At 35.2% G+C, this 26,608-nt stretch overlaps 1 protein-coding gene across 1 annotated transcript; it reads left to right on the top strand.

The window, feature by feature from the left end:
* The first annotated feature begins 6,894 nt into the window (after positions 1–6,894).
* On the top strand, positions 6,895–24,327 carry LOC102732345 (transmembrane serine protease 11B). The gene is given in 10 exon segments (XM_081813151.1): positions 6,895–6,947; positions 10,087–10,205; positions 16,951–17,066; positions 17,148–17,215; positions 18,012–18,172; positions 19,815–19,853; positions 20,666–20,840; positions 22,768–23,027; positions 23,381–23,523; positions 24,166–24,327. Coding segments are annotated over 10 exon segments (1,251 nt in total). The 5' UTR covers positions 6,895–6,939.
* The last annotated feature ends 2,281 nt before the right edge of the window (positions 24,328–26,608 follow it).

The raw sequence follows: 26,608 nt of genomic DNA on the forward strand, positions 1-26,608 counted from the left end.
TTAAAAAATTGACTTATGGCAGTGCTTTATCTATTCTGCATATAAGTTTTTTTTTGTCAGAAAAATGCACTGCAAAGGTATTTTCCATTCTATGGCTGCCTTTCACATTCTTAATGGCTCTTTTGATAAATAGGAGTTCTAAATGTGGTCTAATTTATCATTTTTCTTCTTTTATGGTTAATACTTTTTGTGTACTTGTGTAAAGACTGCTTTCTTCAAGATCATAAAGATCTTTTCCTAAATTACCTTCTGGAGGATTATTATTATTTTACCCTTTACATTAAGATTTATGATCTCCCTAAAGTAGGAATATCTTTTTTTTTCCATAAAGATATCAAATTTTAGGCATAAAGCATATATTTACACTTAAGATGTTGCCTTTCAAAAGTCCAACTCCAATCATGGTGAAGGTACCAACCACTCTTACCCATAGCAGATCCTGGATTCCATTTTTGACCTTGTTTCCTTGATACTGTCAGATGCCCTCTTCAGCTTTTAAGATTCCCAGCATCCGTTTTTCAAAAACAGCAGCTCCAAATAAGAGACTAACTTCTTTGGGTTTATCTTCACCTAGATCTTGGCCCTGGAATTCTTCATTGTCTTGTTAGGTCTATGATCTCTTCAAAATAATTTTAACTATATGTTTCATTCATCTTTCTTACTATAATTATCAGAAGTGTTGGTCTAAATTGCTTAGTCCATCATTACTGGAAATTCCAGTCCCATTTATTTAAAAAAATTAGTCTTGATTTTACTCTCACGATCTATGTAATCTTTGACAAGTAATTTAAACTCTGTGAAGTTCAAGACTATTTTTTAAAGATTTATTTATTTACTTGAGATAGAGAGAGAGCACATGAGTGGGAGGGAGGGGCAGAGAGAGAGGGTAAAGCAGACTCCTCACTGAGTGCAGAGCCTGATGCAGGGCTCGATCCCAGGACCCTGAGATCATGACCTGAGCCGAAGGCAGATGCTTAACCAACTGAGCCACCCAGGCACACCTAAACTCTGTCAAGTTCAATTTCTTCACTTGTAAATGAGAATGACAGTACTTCTAGAATTGTTGAAAATTTTAATATGAAATGGTATATATAAAAACATTGGAAGTGATGATATAAGGCTGCTGGTATACCTTTGGTAAGTGGCAGCTATTATTTTTATTATATGAATGATGATAATAATAATTATTAAGATGATGATGAGAATAGCAGTACTTCTGCATAACTCTATCACATTGCCCTAATCTTCTAATCTAAGGGGGATATAGAGTTAATCTGACAACACATAGGCTTCAAGCAATGATTATTTCCAATTTTTAGATTTGCCCAAGGCAAAATTTCAATAATTTATTCTGGATTTTGTTTTTAACCTAAAATTGATGTCAGACTCAGAGATAAATGATTTTAAATATCAATTTTTCTCGGGTAAAAAAATAAACTGTATCATCTCTGTTCTTATATTTCTCTCATTTTATGATATATCAAAATTCCATGGACACTAGTTATAACACTGCCACAGTTTCACTTGTAAGTTCTCTTAGTAATTCATCTTACAAGAAGACTGAAACTCATTGAACAGCAGTTTGGTCTCTTATCTTTTTAGTAATGTTGGGCTTCAGTTCACTATATAACAAGGGCTGGCAAGGCATGTCAATTTTCCCTCAATTTTCCTCCATAGGAACAGATTATATAATTAAATTGTATTTTCAGCAGCAAGAATTACCAATGCACAAGAAATGATGTTTTACTCTAGAGAACTTACAGGAAGTAGGCAGTCAAGTATTAGAATATTTAATTTTGATACATATACATTGCTTATTGAGTAAGAGGCCTATTGACTAGGTTACACAGTTTTCTTGAGAATATGTAGCTAGTTTCCTAGTTATAGATTTTATACACAAGAAATAGGGTGGCTTCCATTCTGTTAACTAAATGACATCTTGGCCAGAAATGTATGTCTCATGAGTTTGATAAATATGAAACAATTCCCTACAGCTTGATCATATGGGCTTTATTGGTAAAACTGAACTTCTAATTTTGCTGTAATTAAAAAAGATCTCTGTTAGTTCACCAGCTAAGCTAACCCAAAATATTACTGCAAATGCAAAAGAAAATGGTATTAAGAAGAACCAAATACTATGTAGGAATGAACAAGCAATAGAAAGAAAGAAGTTCTTGCTTTCTGTTCCATGTTGTAAGAATCAGACAACCTGTAAGTGTTTATTCAGAATCTGGAATTGGGATGCCTGCGTCGCTCAGTCAGTTCAGTGTCAGACTCTTCAGCTCAGGTCACGATCTCCGGGTTATGAGATTGAGCTTCCCATCAGGCTCCATGTTCCGTGTGGAGCCTGCTTAAGATTCTCTCTCTCCCTTTCCATCTGCCCCTCTGCCCATACTCTCTCTCACTTGCTTTCAAAAAAAAAAAAAATCTGGAATGTATGAAAAATTAGTATAAGACATAAACCCTATACTTCAGGACTTTATAATCTACTTGGGAAAATAGATATGGCACAAATAGAATAGTAATTAATAATAGAATAGTAATTAATAATTAGTTGTTACTACCTCAGTATGTGAAATTTTATCACAAAAAATAATAAAATTACTATGGGCCAGAGTTTTTGTAGAAAATTCAGTAGAAAGCCTTAAGATGGTTTTGAAGGACTTTGAAAATAAATGGATATAGATGCAAATAACAAGATAAAGCTTTTGGGGAAAATACCCAAAAAATACCCAGGAGGAGGAAGTACCATCATGGGTGGGTAATTCCAGTTGCTGCAAAGCATTTGAATAATTCTTATCCAGGCTGACATTGAGACTTCATGGTTGAATTGAAGCTAGGACATGATGTCTCTGGGAGTGTCCTTGGAACAAATGTACATTCTATAACTCAGTCATTTAAAGAATGATTCAACAAGACAATAAATATAACATGACATCCTTGCTCTTCCTTTAAGAACTGACAGGACTTTTGTGATTATGGGGCTGAGAAGAGAAAAATGGCATGAGTACTGAAATTTTAGGCCTTGTTCAAAATGGGAGAAAGGTTTATCCTGTTTCAGCAGCAATGCTGTTCATCCATGGAAAGCTGGACACCAGTCCACAGTTTCTATTTCTGATACTAGAAGCAAATCAAAAGGAAGAAGAGATGCATATGAGAGGATTGATATTTAATATAAATACTTTCAAATCTTTAAGTTTTGTTTTAAAACTATAAGTTGATAGTAAATATTATATAACATTTGTATTTGTTACAAATGATATTTCTACTATTAGCTATTTCAAGATTCCTGAATCTCAGTGAGTTGGTAAGATGGAAAGTTTATTTCAAGTTTATGCAAAATCCAAAATGTAGTATACTTGAAAAGGCAGGTAGTAATTCTTATAGTGGTGATTATGTCAGTTTTGGCAACTTAAGGTTCTTTTCTTTTCTAGGAATTTCTTTACTTCATATAAATTTTAAAACTTATTTGCAATAAGATAGTTATTTCCCACCTTGTTTTATAAGGCCAACATAACTTTGATTACAAAACTTAACAATGATATTAAAAGACAGGAAAATTGTGCCATCCTGTCTCCAAAGCATGGAGGCAAAAATCCTAAACAAACCAGCATATGAAACCCAGTGATACATAAAATGTATAATAAATTACAATCAAGTTGCGATTATTCCAGAAATACAGAGTTGGTTCAATATTTAAATATCAATCAATGTGACTTACAACATTGATCAAAATAAAGGTAGAAAAGAGGTATGATTTATCTCAATTATGCCAAAAAAAGCATTTGATCAAATTCAAAGTTCCTTTATTATAAAATACATCAAACTAAAAACAGAAGATAACTTCCTTAATCTGATAAAGTGACAGCAAACATCCTATTGAAACACTGAAAACCTCTCCCTGAAATTGAGAACAAAGGAAGGATGCCTGCTATCGTCATTTTTTTTCAGCAATGTACTAGCGTTCTAGGACACAAGGCTGAAACAATGAATCAGTCAACAATCAACCAAAACAAAATAAAAAATGTAAGCAATGGAAAAGAGGTAGTAATTCTATTCTTATTTGCAGATGACTTGATGATGTAGGTATATGATAAATATTCAAAAGAATGTTCAAATTAAAAAAAATAAATCAAATAAGTTTTCTGGAAAGAAGGTCAATATACAAAAATCAATTTTATTTCTATATGCCAGCAACATGTATAACATGAAATTTAAAGAATAATACCATTTACAATAGGACAGAAAAATCAAATACAGTTGATCCTTGAACAACCACAGGTTTGAATTGCACAGGTCCACTTACAGATTTTTTACAGTAGTGTAAATGTATATTCTCTTCCTTAAAATTTTCTTAATAATAATATTTTTTTCTCTAGCTTACTTTATTGTAGGAACATGGTATGTAATATAGATAACATACCAAATATGTATTAACTGTTTATGTTCTCAGTAAGGCTTCCAGTCAACATTAGGCTATTAGTAGTTAAGTTTTGGGGGTTCAAGTTATATGCACATTTTCAACTCCACGGGGGAGTCAACACCCCTAAGCCCCTTGTTGTTCAAGGGTCAACTGTATATGCGTTCAATGCTATAAATTTCCTTCTATTCACTGCATCCCCCAAATTTTGATAAGTTGTATTTTTGTTTTCATTTAGTTCAAAATATCTTAAAATTTCTCTTGAGAGAAATGACTGATGTTATTTAGAAGCATGTTATTTAACCTCCACATAAGTTGGGATTTCCAGGTATCTTTCTGTTATTGCTATTTCTAATTTAATTTCACTGTGGCATGAGAGCTGACAATGTATGATTTCTATTCTTTTAAATTTGTCAAAGTGCATTTTGTGATCCAGAATGTAGTCTCTCTTGATGAAAATTCCATGTGATCTTGAGAAGAATTTGTATTCTATTGTTGGATGAAGAAGTCTATAGATATCAATTATATTCAGATGATTGATGGTGTTAAATTCAACTATGTTCTTACTGATTTTCCACCTGCTGGATCTGTCCAATTCTGATACAGATGTGTCTCTATGTATGTCTCCAACTATGGTGACAGACTCATCTATTTTTCCTTGCAGTTCTATCGCTTTTTGCCTCATGTGGTTTGACACTATAGTTAGGTACATACACATTAAGTGTTGTTATGTCCCTTCAAAGACATTCTTCATTTCTGTTACAGTGTTATTGAGGGTTTTTTTTTTTTTTTAATCTGTAGCATTTTGGTTCTTTTGTAGGATTTCCATCTCTCTACTTACATTTCCCATCTATTCTTGCATGCTGTCTACTTTATCCATTAAAGCTGTCAGCATATCAATCATCGTTGTTTTAAATTCCTGGTGTAATAATTCCAACATCCCTGCCATGTCTGGTTCTGATGCTTGCTCTGTCTCTCCAAATTGAGGGTTTTTTTTTTTCTTTTGTTTTTTTGCCCTTTGGTATGTCTTGCAAATTGTCCCTGATAGCTGGGCGTGATGTACTAGGTAAACAGAACTACTATAAACAGGCCTTTAGTAACGTGGTGGTAAGGTGTAGGGAGAAGGAGTGTTCTATAGTCTGATGATTAAGTCTACTCTTTTAGTGAGTCTATGCCTCTAGACTATGAACTTCACAAGTGTTTCTCAGTTTTTTTACCCCCTGTTCTCAGGATGGAAGAATGACCTGAGGTTGGGTATTTCCCTTTCCCAGGTCAGTTAGGTTCTGTTAATACCCCAGAATGTTAGGCTTTGATTAACTAGTTGTCTCCTAGGGCAGGCCTTGTTAAGAGAAGAGAGTGCTCTGGAATATTTCAAAATGTTCCCTTTTCTGTCTCCCTGCCAGAAACCCAAATGGACTTTTCCTTCAATATTTACTGTGGGAATCTGGTTGAATTTCTGGAGGTAAGTCTCACAATACTTTGGGCTTCCCCCTATGACTGGGTCCCTCTGGAGTTTTTAACTCTCAGAGTTATCCGTACCAAATCTCCAGCAGTTTATCAATAACACTTTAGGTTTTCCTTTCCTGACACTGGTTCTGCTCTGATGGTTTCTGTTCTTGAGTCTTGACTCAGTTAAGACTTAAGAATACAGTGAGTCTTGACTCACTGTATTAACTGTATTCTCTTGTCTATCTCTCCAGTATTTGGGGCAGTTGTTTGCTCTGTGTTCTCCCCTCTGTTATGGATCCAAAAAAAGAGTTGCTGATTTCATAGTCTGTTAAGCTTTATACTTCTTGTTAGGATGGAATTGCAATATCCAGTATATATAGAAAACTCACATATATCCATAAGAAAAAAAGATAAATAACCTAATAGAAAAAAATAAGCTAGATATATGAACAGAATTCTCAGAAGAGGAAACCTAGAATCAGAATGATAATTATTCTCACTGGTAATTAGGGAAATTTAAATGTAAATCACAATGAAATACAATTTTATTTACATCAGAATGATGGCAATATTAGTTATATTAAAATTGATACTTTGTGAAAAACCATTTGTCAGAAACTTCTGCCTATAGCTGATGTCAACTGAGGAAGAATAAGCCAGTATAATGGAACTGGTTAAACACAAAGTTAGGATTATCCCAGTTTACCACAAAACTGTTTCCTGGGTATACCTTCTAGGTGACCAATCTAGGAGTAGGCTATTATTTTTTTTTAAATAGCCAAGTCAAGGAAGTTTATGATTCCCTTGATGACTCCTATATTGAAACCATAGAAATATAGTAGTCATTAATACTAGTCAGACAAGTTTCATTATATTTGTTCTCTACATTTCATCCAGCCCATAAAAACAAACCAATCAACACTGGGTGTAGCACATAAACCTGGGAAATATTGATATCCTTAAAAGCTACACCAGAAGGCCCTTATTTTAATTATCTCTATCATTGTCACCACCATCATCATCATCATCACCATCATTGTCCCTGACAACATCACAGCAATCAGAATATTATGTACAGGTAAATGGGATTTTATTTGGGAAATTAAGTCTACAAAACCTAGCAAGTTCTTAGAATATCTTCTAGCTTTTTGTTAACTGCTTGCTTTCTATAATTTATATTTTTATTTCTGTACACTGCTAAAAAACATGCTATTGTATCTGAGGTCCAAAGGCTCTGAAAAGTCTCTGGGAAAGTTTCAGGAAGTTGGAAAAAAAGAATCCAATTCCAACAAAATTTTGCTTACTTTTTTTTTATAAGAACACTACCATTTTTGTTCTCTAGCAATGTAATTGAAATAATATTTTCTAATATGAAAATGTTTTCTTGAAAATAAAAATATAAATTCCATTATAGATTTTTGGAATAATGTCCTTATAATCCAGGTCCTGAATTGGCAGCTGGCAGACTGCAGAGGGTCCTCAAAACTTCATAGATGTTCAAATGAATTCCCTCTGTAGGCTCTCTGCTTTTCCAGAATTCCAGGGGAAAGTTAAAAGTGGAAGCCATTCAACTCATTTGATCATTAATTTCTCTGTTCCTTATTCACGACTCTTTCCCTGACTTAAAGTCTTCTATGGGAAAAAAAAGGGTTTTCTTTATAAAATTTGGGGAATTTTGCACTGGAATCTAGCTTTAATACTCTTCACTATGTAACAGAATTCAGGTGCATCTAATTCAAATGGTCTGTAAATTAAATTCTAATAAATGAAAATTACAATTATTGTAATGCTTTGTAGGTTAACTGCTAATGCAATATCAGAAGGTGGTTATAAGAAAATCTAATCTAGGAAATAATACCTGGTATGGACTGTGGGGATAAATTATAGTGAGATTGATGCTTTAAAATTGTGAATCATGCAGTTACCATTATTTTTATTGACATTATTATTGTAATTTGATTAAGGGGAATGTTTGATTATGCCAGAATAGTGATAAGACCTTACTTGAATTAGATTCAATACAAAAATGAGGCAGTTATAGTTTAATTAAGTATATGGAGTTGATTAAATTCATTGAAGATTAATTTTTAACCTGTTTTCTTTGTTAAATGAGTTTATTCTGGAATGCAGATTTCTGTTTCTTTTTTTTTAAAAAGGCCAAAATTAATTTGGTAAATGAGAAAGTAAATTGTTTCAGGAATGGAACTTTTTAAATATTTAGAACATCATTTAAATAATTTCAGCTATTATTCAAAAATATAATCAATTCCTCGAGTCCATGCATCACATTTACTAGAGGAAGGGGTGAATAAAATATAAACCGCTGTGATGTTTTAGATATAAAAGTATCTCCTTAATTGTTCATGATAGGAAGAAATCCATAATGAAGGGAAAAAAACCATCAGTGCTATAGTCAACAAAATGTATTCTCTAGCACTTCCCAGAGCTTCTAAAAGGAGCTTTCAGTGAAATATATTTTATAAACTATAATGTGTTGATTACTTGTATAGAAACCATTTCAGCTACTTTAGAGTCACTATTCAGGCTACATAATGTTAAAGTCCCTCAAATTAATTTGAGTGTCTCAGAAAGACTAAGCTACCAGACTAAGTTGCAACTGGCTAATCCAAAAAAATTTGAGACCTCAATATCACAGTAAACATTTCTAGTTATTAGAAGAGACTTATTATCAGATAGTCATAAGGTTCTAAATAGCTATTAATTACCTTAATTGCATACTCCTTTTAAAGTGTCATTCACCTAGTGTAAGAAACACAATACCTGAATAGATTTTTGCTCTGAGGATGAGATTAAACAGCAGGATTCCAGTATGGAAACATACATGGAATGCATCTGAAATAGGGACTTTCTTTGAAGAGCTTTGACAAATAATTTTGGTTCTGGGAAACACTGATTAACAAGTCATCAAAGTGGTATAAAGAGGTAGGATTAAGAATAGAGAACAGAGCAGAGAGCGGGTGGAGTTACACAGTTGGGTCATAAGGTAATATTTGTTTTTTAAAAGAACTTCTCTACCTAAAAATAAATTGGTCTTAGAGGGATCAAAATGAAAAGATTCTCATATTCATAGGGAATATCTAATGTGCCAAATATATCCCCTGATTACAAACTCCTCTGTTTTACAAGTTCTGTTTAGGATGATGCAGAATATGGAAGATTGAAGAAACAGCTAAGGCTATTTTTAAATTTGAAATCAGATTTTTTTTTAAGATTTTATTTATTTATTTGAGAGAGAGAGAGAGAATGAGCATGAGCAGGGGAGGAGGGGTAAAGGGAGCGGGAGAAGCAGGCTCCCCACTGAGCAGAGAGCCCAATGTGGGGCTTGTTCCCAGGACCCTGGTATCATGACCTGAACCTAAGGCAGCCGCTTAACTGACTGAGCCACCCAGGCGCCCCTGAAATCAGAATTTTGTGTGTTTGTTATAGCTCTTCCTCGAAATCAGCAATCTCATGACATCATGTCCTTCAAAATATGCAGGATAGATAACTAGTGTCCAAATTTTATATATATAGATTAGACCGAGGGTAGCCATAAGACCTAATTGTAACCCTAGACCACTCCATTTGGATGATGCCAAGTCACTATATTTTCTGATTATTTGTCATCTAATTGATCGGCTTTGACGATGAAACTTACTTGTCTCTTAATTTATGTGATACAAATAATCCATGTTTATAGTAGAAACATCAGAAAATATAGTTAAGAAAAAAGTAAACAAAAAAGAAAAAAATCTACCTATAATCTCATAACATGGGATAACTGCAGTTGGTATCATGATATTTCCTTCCACATTTAATTAAAACTTATAAATCGTTAATATTATATATTTGTTTATAAATCTATATATGTCCATGTACATGATATGACTACAGTCAAAAATACAATTAGACCACAACTAGTGTTTTGTAACCTGCTTTAGATAAATAAAAAGAGCAAATTGATTTCTCTTCAGAGAAACCATGTGAATCTTGCTCACTGCTATATTCCCGGAAGCTAACACAGCACTTACATATGATTTGTTTAATGAATGAGCATTAGGGTCTATCCTCTTTGAGATGTTTAAGGCTTCTATGTTTCATGCTAACATAGGGACCTAATCACAAATCATAAATTATGTTGAATGAGTTGAAGGAGAGCCAGGTACATTTAGAATGTCTATCATCTGATTTGATCCATTTTTTTTTTCCTTTCATAGGTATGGCATATCCTCCCAGAGAAGATCTTGGCCAGTATGGATGGTGATTCTTATTTTTCTTGGAGTGACAACTATCTTGGGAGTAACTGTTGGTCTCCTTGTTCATTTTCTGGCAGTTGGTCAGTATTGTCTATTTTTCACTTTCATCCCTACTACTAAATCTCCTTTTATTTTTAGATATTGATAAGAAACAACATGAATATTAAATTTCTTCATGGAAATTTTCTCATCTATTTACTATGTTATTTCAACATAACAATTTTCTATTATTTAATACCAAAGTTTATAAATTTTTTTGAATCAAATGCCTCCTTGAGCCACTCTGTAACTTATATTACCAACAATGAGAGGATGGGCAAGACTGAAAAGTTCAGTATTTTGAGGCCCAAATGCATTGTCAATAAAGGAGCTTATGCAGTAGGTTAGTAGTTGAATTGTTATATCTTTTAGTAAATGTACCTAAAAATTTGGAAACTCCTACTCTTACTGGCTCAATTCTGGTTGGTTTATTTTTTTTTAAAGATTTTATTTACTTGACAGAGAGAGAGACAGCCAGAGAGGGAACACAAGCGGGGGACCAGGAGAGGAGAAGCAGGCCTCCTGCCGAGCAGGGAGCCCGATGTGGGGCTCGGTCCCAGGACCCTGGGATCATGACCTGAGCCAAAGGCAGACGCTTAACGACTGAGCCACCCAGGCGCCCCTCAATTCTGGTTGTTAAGATATAATTGCTAAATAGCAATGGGTAATCCATAAATGTCTCATCTTTTCTTAAAAATTTAATTCAATTTAATTAACATACAGTGTATTATTAGTTTCAGAGATAATTTAGTGATTCATCAGTTGCATATAACACCCAGTGCTCATTACATCAAGTGCCCTCCTTAATGCCTATCACCCTGTTATCCCATCCCCCACCCACCTCCTCTCCAGTAACCCTCAGTTTGTTTCCTATAGTTAAGAGACTCATGTTTCGTCTCTCTCTCTGTTTTTGTCTTATTTTTTCTTTCCTTCCCCTATATTCATCTGTTTTATTTTTTAAATTGCACATATGAGTGAAATCTTTGATATTTGTCTTTCTCTGACTGACTTATTTCTCTTAAGGTAATACCCTCTACTTCCATCCATGTCATTGCAAATGGCAAGATTTCATTCTTTTTGATGACTGAGTCATATTCCCTCATATATATACCACCTCTTCTTTATGCATTCATTGGTTGATGGACATCTGGGCTCTTTCCATATTTTGGCTATTGTGCACATTGCTGCTATAAACTTTGGGGTTCATGTGTCCCTACAAATCACTATGTTTGTATCCTTTGGATAAATACCTAATGGTACAATTGCTGGGTTGTAGGGTAGCTCTATTTTTAACTTTTTGAAGAACTTGCATACTTTCTTCCAGAGTGGCTGCACCAGTTTGCATTCCCACCAACAGTGTAAGAGGATTCCCCTTTCTCTGCATTTGCCAACATCTGTTGTTTCCTGAGTTGTTAATTTTAGCCATTCTGACCACTATGAGGTGGTATCTTATTGTAATTTTGATTTGTATTTCTCTGATGCTGAGTGATATTGAGCATTTTTTCATGTGTCTGTTGGCCATTTGTATGTCTTCTTTGGAGAAATGTCTGTTCATGCCTTCTGCCCTTTTCTTGACTGGATTTTCTGGTTTTTGGGTGTTGAGTTTGATAAATTCTGTATAGATTTTGGATATAAGCCCTTTATCTGATAAGACATTTGCAAATATCTTCTCCCATTCCGTAGGTTGTCTTTTAGTTTTGTTGACTGTTTCCTTTGCTATGCAAAAGCTTTTTCTCTTGATGAGGTCCCAATAGTTCATGTTTGCTTTTGTTTCCCTTGCCTTTGAAGACATGTCTAGCAAGAAGTTGCTGCAGCTAAGGTCAAAGAGGATTTTGATGGATTCCTGTCTCACATTGAGGTCTTTCATCCACACAAATGTCTCATCTAATAGTAGATAGTAGAAGTGACTGTATGTTTATATAAATTTGATCTTATTTTTAAAATTTTTGTTAACACTATTTTCAGAAAGCTCGGTTTTCCAATTTTTTTTTACCTTTCAGGAAAATAAAACCTTAAATTTGTGTAGCTATTTAGTGTTTTCAAAGAAATTTGACTTCCATTATTCCACTTGATCCTCACAATAATCCTTTGAACTAGAGAGGGTAGGTTTTACTACTATCTTTGTTTTCACATGCAAAAAATCAAGATTGAGAAAAGTCAAGTGCTTATTATTATAGGCTTTTTTTTTACATTTAAAAAAAATTTATTTTATTATGTTATGTTAATCCTCATACATTACATCATTAGTTTTTGATTTAGTGTTCCATGATTCGTTGTTTGCATGTAACACCCAGTGCTCCATTTACTACGTGCTCTCTTTAATACCCATCACCAGGTTAACCCAACCCCCCATCCCCCTCCCATCTAGAACTCTCAGTTTGTTTCTCAGAGTCCATAGTCTCTCATGGTTCATCTCCCCCTCCTATTCCCCCCCTTCATTTTCCCCTTCCTGCTATCTTCTTCTTCTTCTTTTTAACATATAATGTATTATTTGTTTCAGAGGTACAGGTCTGTGATTCAACAGTCCTACACAATTCACAGCCCTCAGTGTCATAGATGAGCATAAACCCAGACCTTAACATTCAAGTGTATTATTCTACTTTATCATAAGTTTTTCTGTTTTATTCCTCTGAAATATATTACTCTATACAATAATGAAGTGTAGGATGATTTTCCTAATACTGTGACAATTCCAGCTTTTCCTTCAACCTGGTCTCTCCTTTGTTTTCTCTAACCATCTTTTTTTTTTTTTAAAGATTTATTTATTTGAGAGAGAGAGCAAATAGGGGGAGGGACAGAGGGAGAGAATCTTCAAGAAGACTCCCCGCTGAGCACAGAGCCTTAAGTAGGGCTTCATCTCACCACCCATGAGATCATGACCCGAGCTGAAACCAAGAGTTAGGCACTTAACCAACTGAGCCACCCAAGTGTCCTATGTTTTCTCTAACCATCTTGGTCTCAAATTTCAAAACTTTTCCTTCAGAAGGGTAATGTATGCTTACAGTCCAGTCTCTTGCCTGCCATGTCTGTCCCTGAACTCTCTGTAATCTGGATCCTTCTGTCCTCTGTTTGATTCTAATCATTAAAAAATAACATCCATTACATAATTTCCCTTTAAGGAAATTTGCTCCAAGTTTACCAAATCAAGCATTGTGAAGAAGCCCAGTAGCTTAATTAGCTATCCTTCCAAAATACAATTTGTATTTTAATAGGTCCCTTCTTCTGGATAAACAATGCATTCATGGACCGGAGTGGTACAAAAGGGAGAACTGCAGACATCCTCACTCAAGCAGGACATGTGTGGGATGAGAATTTGCCCTTGACTTTCTCTACATGGTCAACCACGTACAATTTCAAATACAAGGCTAGGTGGGCTTATATTACCTGAAATTAAGTTATTTGAACTGGGCTCCTTGTGAAGTAAAAATATGCACTCAAAACTCTGTTGTAAAGGTCGTCTGGAGTCAGCCTGAAAGATGGGTTTGCTCTAGGATTCTGACTTAGGAACGAAATCAGTCTTTGTTAATAATACTAAGGGCAACTTGAGTTGGATGACACCTAGAGTAATCTCTCATTCAAGTGGTATGAAATTAGTTTCTCTGTCTGAATATATCTATTGTTTTTAAGACATTATTTTTGAGTTTCTACTTCTTGGATTAACTCAGAGATTAATATTCCACAAGGATCATTATTCTAGAATGACTGGTTCAGCTCTTTCTTAACTATTTTATTTAACAAAACTATTTCCAAAAGCTTACACAGACATTTACAAACAATTGCAAAATCCTTCAGATAGTTTATCTAGTAGAGCTAAACCCTTGCTTTCTCTCAGAATCACCTGTGGAGCTCTTCTAAAGAAGTGTCATCCCTTAGGTTTTCTGTTTCAGTGGAACTGGGGTAAGACCCGCCCATGTATGCCTTTTAGAAGCTCTGTAGTTATTCTAATACATAGATGGTGTTGCAATCCTTGGGTCTAAAGCAATGTTTTATGAGGTAATAAAATATATTTCTATCTTAAGATAGATTTTATTATAAACTTTGGGATGTGGACAGATTACTATGTAAATACTGAACACTGCTATGTCTGTAAAACTGATTATGATTTTAAAGACCACAGTGTAGGGTACAGATAGATTCCCATTCAATTTATCTAAATAATTGTATTATTCAGCTCAAGCTGCCATAACAGAATACCACAGACTAGGTGTCTTAAACAACAAATATTTATTTTCTCACAGTTTTGAAGGCTGGAAGTCCAAGATCAGCATGCCAGCAGAGTCACTATAGCCTCACATGGCCTTTTTTTCTGTGACATATGGGGTTGGAGGGGTATAATTTATGGGAGAGAGAAGGAAGCCTCAGTCTCTTATGTCTCTTCCTATAAGGCTACCAGTCCTATTGGTTTCTGATTTAATTCTATGACCTGATTTATGATCTGATTTAACCTTAATTACCTTGTTAAAGGCCATGTCTCTAAATATAGTCACATAGGGGTTTGGGCTTCAATATATGAATTCTAAGGGGACAATTCAGTTCATAAAAATAATCAAGGGAAAATAAACTTAAAAATCGCACCTCAAATCAATCTAATTTTCCAGTAATATAACTAGAGTCAGATATCTAAACATCATGGTTTCTTTAAATATGGACATAACAGATATGACTTTTGACAAATTAATCTGCCTGGGTGGTTCAGATGGTTAAGGGTCTGCCGTTAGCTCAGGTCCTGATCCCAGGGTCCTAGGATCAAGTCCCTGCTTCTCCCTGTCCCTCTGCCCCTCCCTCTTGCTTGTGTTCTCTCTCTCACACTCTCCCTCTCTCTCAAATAAATAAATAAAATCTGCATAAAAAATAAAATAAGATAGTTTCCTAAAAAAAAAATCTGCCTACCTATATATACCCAAGTTCAGCATACTAGATGTAACACAAAATTAGCAGATTCTAGTTGTTTGCTCTTCTATTTGATGATAGACTTCACAGATCAAAAACATGAAATGATAAGAAAGAAGATCTTTATTTTTGCAATTTAGTCTTTGTGATTAGTGAAAAAAATTGCAGAAGGCTAAAGTGATATACCAACATGGCATAGCCAATTGGTGGCAGCGTTTAAACTAGTTCCTCTAACCTCATATGCATTATTCTTTCAGAATGACCTTAGGTAACTTATTAGATAGAACCTAGCATTTGCTTTCCATATATACCAGTTGCCATAAGGAAAAATATAGGAGACCATTGGAAGATGGGAAACTAGTTTTTATTTTAGATTGAAATGATATTCCTGACTTCCAGGATAATGAATTATTTTAGCTCAGAGATCACATTTTTCAGTCTATTATTAGCATTCCTTAGAGACTCTGTGGTACTTTTTAAGATGAATCAAAAGCACAATTGTTCTCAAAATATATGAATGGCTAATTGCTTAACCAAAACAGGGTACTATTTCATATTAGTTCCTATTTTTATTTATTTTATTTAAAAAAAAATTTTTTTTTTAAGATTTTATTTTATTTGACAGAAAGAGACACAGTGAGAGAGGGAACACAAGCAGGGGGAGTGGGAGAGGGAGAAGCAGACTCTCCGCTGAGCAGGGAGCCCGATGCGGGACTCGATCCAGGGACTCCAGGATCATGACCTGAGCCGAAGGCAGTCACTTAACCAACTGAGCCACCCAGGCGCCCTATTTTTAAAAAATTTTTATTTTAATTCATTTAATTAACATATAATGTGTTATTGGTTTCAGAGATACAGGTCTGTAATTAATCAGTCTTATATAATACCCAGTGCTCATTACATCACCTGCCCTCCTTAATGGCCATCACCCAGTTACCCCATTCTTCCACCCCCCTCCCCTCCAGCAACCCTCAGTTTGTTTCCTATGATTAGAGTCTCTTATGGTTTGTCTCCCTCTCTGGTTTCATCTTGTTTTATTTTTTACTCTCTTCCCCTAAGATCCTCTGTTTTGTTTCTTAAATTCCACGTAAGAGTGAGATCATATGATAATTGTCTTTCTCTGATTGACTTATTTCACTTAGCATAATACCCTCTAGTTCCATCCACATCATTGCAAATGGCTAATTCCTATTTTTAAAAGTACATGCATGATGTGGAAGAACTACCTCTAAGCTTGTCTTGTTTTAAATTACAGTGGCCTAGTATATTAGACGAAGCAGTTTACATTTGGGGACAGGAAGAAATGGGGAATGTGAGACCTTGTGATGCTCACCAAACACCAGACACCACATGCTGGAGGGAAGTGAAAAGGCAGTGGGTATTCCTCAAGGAATTACTACAAGAAGTACAAAGCAGGCTGATAGGCAATGAGGCAGAAGAAAAATTATAAGAGGATGTAGATCATCCAGAAAGTGAAGGGGAATGTTTGTAATGTTTCCTGTATCAGAAGTGCTTACAAAGAGTAATTAGGTAATCACTAGGCTAAGAATTTAGATTACATATGAAAAAGAGGTTTCATCTCTAGTGCACACTAAGGTGGATTTTAGCGGCTGCCTGGATTAATGTTTTGAGATGGATGCTGAGGATATACCTGGCTTCAGTGGGGCAGTGACATCTGTTATCATATGAAGAAAGGAAGAGGATCACTTCATGAATGCTGGGTAGTTGCCATTTCCAGAATGAGTGGATATTCACTACCTTTCATTGCTTTCGTCTTCCTTTCTCCCTCCGATTACTTAAAAATCTGGGTCAAATGTTCATTTTGAGAGAAAGATATGGAGGGACTTGAGGCTACTTGTTATTTTAAAATTCTTTGAGTATTTCTTTGTTTCACAGGAAAGATTTTCTATTATCAAGGTGATTTTCATATTTCTGGAATTACATACAATGATAGTTGTGAAAATGGAGCTTCACAAGCCAGCACAGATCTGAGCAAAAATATAGAGACTAAAGTTAAGTCAAAGAGTTAATAATTTCATAATGAATTTGATTGAAACAGATATGGTAGCTACTTTGTTTTTTTCTCTTGACAGATGTCCGATGCTTTTCAAAATTCTAGTAAATATAAAGAATATATCAACTCTCAGGTCACCAAAATTCTGTAAGTACAAATTCAATCCGAATCTTATGGAAAGGGAGATAGATGATATGTCACATCAGCCATGGTTTTAAATAACAACAATAGAAAAAACAGAGAGAGAGAGAGAAGGAAAGAAGGGGAAAAAAGAAGGAAAGAAAGAAAGATCCATAAATTGTCATTACAATTAACAAATTTCTGTTCAGAGTAGGAACTGTTCTGTACAAATCTGTAATCACCACACTTGAAGAGGAATTATAATGTTGTTGGTAGCAGCCAGTCCTGACTACTATGATGAAAGATAATTGTAACTGTGAAAAACAGAGTCCCATCTGATTGTTTTGCTACTAACTTACTAGCCTTCTCTTCTCCCATCCATACCCTTCTGTCCATACCTTTCCTAAAATAATCTTTTGGTGTCTTTAGTAATCACTATCACTATAATGACTGTGAAGCAAAGTGAATTTTAGTGTCATTTAAGATAACATTTGTCTAAATAGGTCTTTGAAGTATGCTTGAGTATGGTGGTGGTCAGGAGGGATGCAGGGAGGAGAGTATCATGGAGCACAGGGGATGAGTGATAAAGGGAGAAGATACTTGTATTTTGGTAATTGCCAATATCCATTTTGGGGAATTCTGAACTTCCAAAACAAAACAAAAAATCCAGAGACCCTTGCACTTCATATGTACTGAGACAATATCTCTGTATTGTTCTTTAATATATGTAAAGGAAATACAATAAAATATAGGAAATTCAATGTGTTCACAAAACGTCTACAAAAATCAAGAAACAGCACTAGAACATTTCTGTTGTTTCTAGTCCTGATCCCAATGGCTCAAGTGTACAGTTACAGCTGACATTCAAATTTCCTCCAGCAAAGAGGGATAACATGAAGACTGAAATTGAAGTTATCTTACATCAGATACTGAAAGACAGCATGGCATTCTGGAATGCAGTCCCTACTACCATGAGACTCATAGGTATTTCACTTATTTCCATTATTTTCTATTACATAGGTTTCTGGACTACTTGGAAAAAAAAGTACTAGAAAAAAAGTAAACCAGGAGTTTCAGGAATTTGCTTTGGGAAAATAATATACTTCTCAACATCTGGTACTCCTACCAATGAGTTAACATGAAAGGGGCAGTGCCATAAAATCTTTGAAGAGTGATAGGAAGGAGGGCTAAAGTGTGGGCATGCATTTGAGCTTGGAAGGCTTCATGTTTATGTATGAAAAGGGGGGTGAAGGACCCTAACTGAAGCATTATTCCTCCCTTCCCTCTACTCTTGTGAGGATCTCATTATAGAAAACAGGTTTAGGGCTTAGTTGATCACTCAGTGTGGAGACTGCTGGGTAAGAAGGAAGTTGGGGATACGGAGTTCTCACTGCTTCTTGTGGAAGAATGGAAGTGATACTAACAAAGAAGAAAATTGTCTAGAATCATTTCCTAGAAAACAAGGGAAGAAAATGATAGGATTTTGACCCAGTACAGAAAGTGAAGTCTGTAAAGATCTTGAAGATCCTGCAAAGGTCTTGAAACTCTCATTTGGATTGTTAAAAGACCTGTTAGGTGATAAGCATGTAGTTCAGAGCCCAGTTTTGTGGTTCTTCCAGACTAAGAGTTGATCCTAGTGTCCTTGAAGGCTGTCAAGGCTGACAACTGTCAGTTATAGCTCCTTTGCCTCAGAATACCTGTCACCAGTGGACCACTCATGAGAAGTGAGTTTGAGGTAGAGCTCCTCAAAAGAACAATACAATTGCTCTGTGGGTAGCTGTAGGGAAAGAAGGCTGCCCCTCTATGTCTTAGGGGTTTAGTCAGCACTTGTTGGTGGGTCTTCTTGTAGTTCCCTACTCTTTCTCTTTCTCTCTAAAGTCTCTTCCCAGGGACACCTGTGTGGCTCAGTAGGTTAAGCATCTGACTCTTGGTTTCACTTAGGTCATGGTCTCAGGGTCATGAGATCAAGCTCTGCATGGGGCTCCATGCTCAGTGGGGAGTTTGCTTGAGATCCTCCCCCTCTCCCTCTGCCCTTCCCCCTGCTTGCACGGTTTCTCTCTCTCTCTAATAAATGGGTGAATCTTTAAAAAATAGTAATAATAATAAAAATAAAAATAAAGTCTCTTCCCAATAGAAAAGAGACTTGAATTTAAGTTAAATTCACAAAATTTCATAATTCAGTCATAGTAATGAGATGACTCTAAAGAGATAGGCCCAATGAAATAAAATTTTAATTAGAATTTTTTTTCTTTATAGATAACTCTATTTCAGAGAGATGAGAATTATCATAAGGAAAGAAATCCAAAGATAATTAATGCCCAGTCCCTCTTTTAGTGAGAATGTCAGCTTCTCACCTCAGTAAATATTTTACTGCAACTATCACAAAATTGAAAGCTTTGTTTTTTATTTCTTTTTCCCCTTTCCTATACTACCTGGTAGAGATGTGGAGAGATGGTCAAAGTATAATAAGTAGGAGGGAGAAGGACTGATAACTGATACGTGAACCAGTCTGAATAATTAAATGTTGGGTGTAATTGGGCTAAGAAAGTTAGCATGTTCATTCCTGGACTGAAGATAATTGCTTGATGATATTTTATTAATTTTATGGTTTTTTTTTTAATTTCAGAAATCAGCAAGGCTAATGTTGAAATGCTTACCAACGACTGTAAGTTTAGAAACTATGATAAATATAACACATTCACAAATATTTCCTTATCATTAGTCTAAAAAGTGTCTTGAAATATATCATTTGGAAATCCATTAAGTAGTCTTTCAAAATTATTAGATATACCAGATATATATCTGGAATTTCTTTTTGAAAAACACTGGCCTATGAATTTTAACATTTGTAAGGAGTTGTCCAAAGTATGAAATGAAAACTGATCTCAAAGAATGGAATCATGAGTGAAAAATATCATACTGAGTAAGTTAAAATAAAAAGATTGAAGGGGAAAAAAGACAACTTAAGATAATAAGAAAATATAAAAGTAGGCTATATCAAATACATTTATTATAAGATAAAAAATAGTTCTGTATCTTTTAAATGAATTTTCTTTAGAGTATCATGTTGCACACAAGATACATCCATGCATTCATTCACTCAATGGACACTTATGGTGTATCTATTATCCACATGGGGCTTTAGAAATAGCATTTCATATTCTGTGCAAGATACAGACATAATGAAGTAAAGTCTCCACCTTCAAGGAATTTGCAATCTACTTGGAGAGATGAGAATTATAACAAATAGATAAAATAAAAGTTGAAAGATGATCGAGAGTGAAAAAGAAGATAAGTAAGTCACCCAAACCAAGATGGAGTCGGGTACCATGATCACAGTACATTCCAGGAAAGACACAGCATTGCTTAGTAGCTGCTGGACAATCACTGAAGGGTTTCAAGTAATGTTTTAAGATGTATTTCTTATAAAGCATAATCAAAGATAGCTGCTCTTATATAAAAAAATCCTTTCTTCAGGTTGTGGAAGATCGGCCAACAGTATCATATCAGGCCACCGAATTGTGAATGGGAAGAATGCCCTGGTGGGGGCATGACCATGGCAAGCCAGCATGCAATGGAAAGGTCAACACTATTGTGGGGCATCTCTGATCAGCAGCCGATGGCTATTATCTGCAACTCACTGCTTTGCTGAGTAAGTGTGAAAGTCTGACTAACTGTAGGATTCTGGGTGCAGGCCTATTTTGGGTCATCTGTGGGGATTGACCTAAATGTGTGAACATTCACCAAGGTCAAATGAAATTTATAATTACCTGCATAACTGAAGGGCAGCAGAAGCATTTAAATTTGTCAAAGAGGAACGGCACCTGGGTGGCACAGTTGGTTGAGCATCCTACTCTTGGTTTCTGCTCAGGTTGTGGTCTCAGGGTGGGATGGAGCTCAGCACGGAGTCTGCTTAAATTTCTCTCTCCCTCTCCCTCTGCCCCCCCCCACCGTGTTTGTGCACATTCACTCTCTCCCTCTCTCTAAAATTAATAAATAAATCTTAAAAAAAATAAATTTATCAAAGAGGAAAAGGTGAATAGAAGTAATTCACGTTTTCCAAATAGCTACTTTGGCCTGACATTAAGGGTTTTATTTATATCATTTTATTTAATCATAACAATAATTCCATATGGAAGGTATAATTTAATCTATTTAAAGATGAGGAAATTAGGGTTCAGAAGTGACATAACTTGGCAAAGTTCATACAGCTACTAAATTAACAGAAGTTGAATGTGACACCAGGTATGTCTGATTCCAGTTACTATGTGCTTATTTAACTTGTCCTCCAAGTGTTTACTACCTAACTGAAAAAATTTAAATGTGATATATTAAAGGTGTTAGCATAGTGTAGTAGATGCCACATATACAAGACAGTAAGTTCTGTGAAAATTTGATGAAGAAGGAGAGCATATCCAGCTGAGGGATGAAGATGTAAGATTCAACTGGACCCTAAAGATAAAAGATTTGATTGATGAGGTGGGTAGATGGGAAAGAACAACATGTATTTTGGATTTGGAAAACCACTTTCTTCAGATGTGTTTAGGTGGAAAAACGCACATTGTATTCTGTAGACAGCAAACAAAAAGAGCAATTTGAAGGTTTGTTAAAAGAAACATTAGAAAATATACTCGGGAAAATTTGATGTATAGATTGGGCACATTTCTAATTGACAAGATGCTTACTTTCTGAGAAAATCTCTTTTACGAAGCCTGGTTGCAGGATTTGTCTTTGAAGCAATTTTCAAAAAGTAGTCCATAGATAGGGGACTACCCAGGGGACTTGTTAAAAGTGTGGATCCTTAAGCCTCACACCAGACCTTTTAAATATAAATCTCAGGAGATGGAGCCTGAATTGATTCTAAGGGAGTAGAGTTTAAGAAACACATTGAGTGTGGGGAGTCACTGAAGGTTTTAGAATGGGAGAAGGATTGAAGAGTGTTACCACTACACAAAGTTTTGAAAATTAAAAACAAAACAAAACAAAAACAAAAACAGCACCTAACATTTTGAGGGAAGGTGAGAAAAGTTAAACAGGTTGTTAGGTCCTAAACTGAGAAAGAGTTTCATTGGAGAACTAGAGAAATGATCAGAAAATTTATATTAGAAGCCAAAATGCACTGACTTGGTAAACATAACAGGGTGATTAGGTAAGAACAAGTGACAATTTTTTTATATATAAAGATGTCCAGAAAAAACAAAAAAAGATGTTCAGAGCCTTCCACAGGCGCTTGGAATCTGGGGTGTTTGGCAATGAGAGTGATTCTGGGTCCCATCCACTGAGGATGCTCATATGACTCCTACCCAAGTCAAATGCTCAAAAACCGGGTGGGGTTTTAATAGCAGAAGACATCAGTGGCTCTAGCTAGGAGGATTTTGCAGAAATATGACAGCTATAATAGTTCTTAGCACTATTTTATTTGCAACATCTCAGTGCCAAAGACACCTTTAAAAATAAAAATTTGGTGTTTTCTAGTGTTGGTTGGGAGCCCCATGCCTTACTGTTATGAGGTAATGACCATTATGAGCACTGTTGTTGCTCAAAAACTGCATGTATTTTAATTAAATTGTGTCTTTCAGGAAAAATAATTCAGACAATTGGATTGTCAACTTTGGAACTGTAGTAAATAAACCATATATGACACAGAAAGTCCAAAACATTATTTTTAATGAAAATTATAGCAGGGTTGGAGTTTATAATGATATTGCCCTTGTGCAGCTTGCTGAAGAAGTCTCTTTTACAAAGTATGTTCGTAGGATTTGTCTTCCTGAAGGCAAAATGAAGTTCTCAGAAAATGTCAGTGTTGTAGTTACAGGATGGGGAACACTTTATATGAGTGGTAAGTTTTTCTGTAGAAAGGTAATAGCTTCATGGGAATAATTATTTAAACAATCAATCAAATAATCAATCAATCACTCTCTCATGGAATTAGCCAGTAAATATACCAAAAAGAAAACCAAGTGGAGGGGCCAAATTGTCTTCAATTTCTAAAATACCTCTGGTTATAAGAATTGGAAAAGTTGAAATTATGTGTGAGACAGCCAGCTACAGTAAACACCAGAAAGGGACCAATCTATGCTGGGACTGGCCTGGCTCTTGCTGACCAAAAAAATCTACTTTATTCTATAGATGTTCTTTGTCTCAACAATCAAGGTTAAGATTCCCATAATAAACAGAATTTATTGCCTTTAGGTCCCCTTCCAGTGATACTTCAGCAAGCCTCTCTGAAGATTATCGACAACAAAGTTTGCAATGCTCCACATGCATTATCTGGCACAGTGACTGATAAAATGCTACGTGCTGGATTTATGTCAGGAAAAGCTGATGCTTGTCAGGTATGTGTAGACACATTATCAAATCATTTTATCCCAAAGTACCAATTAAATGGAAATTTTTATCAACACAAATTTTTGTGTGTGTGTTAATGATTTCCATAGAGTAGCTTATTTTGATCCACATAATGGATATTTATTGTTCCCAGTTATGTATCAGACACCAGGCTAGATGCTGGGAATGCACTGGTGAACAAAATCCCTATTCTCATGGAGTTTTCAGTCTAGGAATACATACCAAGGACAACACTTACCTGGTAATAAAATAAATTTGGCCCTGTTTTTTGGGCAATCAGCACAGTAGAATGGTGCCTCTTCCTTATCCAGAGATGCAGCAGGAGGTCTAGCATGTGCACACGTCCCCCATTCCTCAGACTTCATTATGCAACAGCCACATCATTTTCTCCATAGTCAAGGCTGAACTCTTTATAAAGTCTACTCTGCCCAATTCAACATATGGCAGCTGTAGGCAATATATTCTGGTTTGTAGTTGCTCTGGGTTTTGAATAAACCCAAGTTCCACAGTTCTGAGCCCAAAAGAGGGTGGACTATTTTCGGGGCCCAGGGACTTTCGGTAAGTCCAGAGAAGCAATAAAATGAAATTCTTTGACAGGACAAGAAACATGTTTTCCTATCTTCTTCTAGAATGGTTCTGGTGGACCTCTAGCTTACCCGGACTCTAGAAATATCTGGCACCTCGTTGGAATAGTAAGCTGGGGTAATGGATGCGCTAAAAAGAAAAAGCCAGGTGTTTATACACGAGTGACTGCTTATCGTGATTGGATTACTTCTAAGACTGGATTCTGAAAGAAAAGTAACTTTGGAATGGAACATAAAGACAACTGCAGGGTATTCTTATCTGTTGCTTCAAGTCTTTCTCTTTTGATTGTTGATACAAATCTTTTTCTTACATTCAAATACATAAAGGTCTTTATCAATATTTTATTATATCTAAAACACTATCCATTAATTTATTTATCTATTCAAATAATATAAGAAACAGGAAGGAAAAAAAGAAAAGATGGCCAAAATATTTTTATTAATAGCCTAGTTCTTTTTTTTGGAATTTTTAAAATTTAAATTCAATTAGCCAAGTTATAGTCTAGTTCTGATTTATCTTACCATTATATTCAGAATTTACCTTAACTTAATTTTTCAGAATTTAACAAAATACACATTTTGTTAGTATGAGAACATATATGCTGGGTCTACCAAATAAATTATTTTTCATTCTATAAATTATAATTACACTTTGTTAAACTGGAATATGTCAGATAAAGAAATAATATACATTCATTTTTTATTTATATGTGAGATAGTTTGTGTACCTTGTATAATCATATGATCTTGGAGTGGAGAAGGGATATGAGCTAGAACATTTCTCAATTTATAATAAAGGAAATTAAAGACTAGAGAGGAAAAATTATTTGCTTAAAGTCACTCTTCAGTTGTGACCCCCACATGAACTTCCCCTGGTAGAATTTAGATCCAAAATTAGTCAGGAGTTTAAAAATAATCTTTAGGTTGTAATTATTTATATAATATTTTATTCATGTCATCTTTCTGTCATTTGTTTGCCTTTGTAGCAAAAATAATGTGAGCTCTTCAAGGGCAGGGAACTGTTTGGCAGCTCTTGTAATAAGTCTCCTTACAGTGTATGTACAAATAAATGTATGAAGGACTGACTTTGTAGTCTCTGCAAATTATTTACCTTTTGTAATTTCCTAAAATAAAAAAATAGCTAAAATTTTCAAAAGTAGCTAAAATAAACTAGAAAAAATACTCCTTCCTTTAATCATTTGTGATGTTACTCTTTCATTCTTTCTTTATTATAAAGCATAACTCAAGTGATATGCATCATGTCAAGCCAATTCATAGCTAGGTGTGACAAGATGGTGTTTTCTCTCCCCGCTCCTTTCTCAGGCAGGTCACACATATTTATTGAGCACCTAGAGTGTTTCAGGAACTATCAGGTATAAACATAGTATCTTCTTTCAAAGATGCTGAATTTAGTGGACAAAGATGGGTAATAAACATATAAATAAGAGAATTCTGGGTTATGATAAATGTAATGAAGAAAACAAAGTAATATGATAGAAAATAGTGGGGCAGATGAGGGGTACTTGAGACTGGACAGTCTAAATAACTTTTCCAAGAGAGTAGCATTTGAACTGTACCTAAATAATGAAGAGGCAAAACATACAAAACACCGGGAGAAAGAGAAATCCAAAAGGAGCAAGTGTAAAGTCCTTGAGATAGAAATAAGTGAGGTGGACGTGTGGGTGGAAACAAGGCAAACATGACTGGAGCCTGGCAGGTAAGTGAGAGATAGTAGAAAGGAGTATATGAAGAGGTGGTTGGGGATCAAGTCAACGAGGACTTTGTAAAGACCTTGGATTTTATTTTAACTGTAGTGGGGGGCCCTTGAGTTTTCTTTTTTTTTTTAAAGATTTTATTTATTTATTTGAGAGAGAGAGTGAGAGAGAGAGCACAAGAGGGAGGAGCAGGAGAGGGAGAAGCAGACTCCCTGCTGAGCAGGTAGCCCGATGCGGGACTCGATCCCTGGACTCCAGGATCATGACCTGAGCCGAAGGCAGTCGCTTAACCAACTGAGCCACCCAGGCACCCCCCTTGAGTTTTCTAAGCAGAGGTGTGAGTGAGATGATCTAATATCACACTTTGAGAAGATTGCTTTAACTTTGATAAAGAGAATGGGCTGGAGCTGGGAGTGGAGGTACATAATGAAAAGCATGAAGACAGATTAGAAAGCTGTTGCACTTGTCCTGGAAAGAAATGAATGCATACTTACCCTTTTCCTTGGGTTAGGAACTTACCTGGGATAACAGAAGGAATCCTTTTATAAGGCAACTCAAGGTAGAGAAAAAAAAAAAAGGCATAGGCTTATTTAGTATAATACCACTGCTAAGAGATATAAGAGGTATTACTGGTTGTCTCTTTGTCTTATAGATACTTAATTCAGAAGCCAGACATCTGTGAACTTATTTCTTTCCTCCCCAGTCTTATGAGCATGGTGTCTTAGTTAGCTTAGGATGTTAAAAAATTATCATAGCCTCAGTGGCTTAAACAA

This window comes from Leptonychotes weddellii, chromosome 2, assembly GCF_054177405.1.
Source record: "Leptonychotes weddellii isolate Sample4059 chromosome 2, ASM5417740v2, whole genome shotgun sequence".
Classification (NCBI taxonomy): Eukaryota; Metazoa; Chordata; class Mammalia; order Carnivora; family Phocidae; genus Leptonychotes; species Leptonychotes weddellii.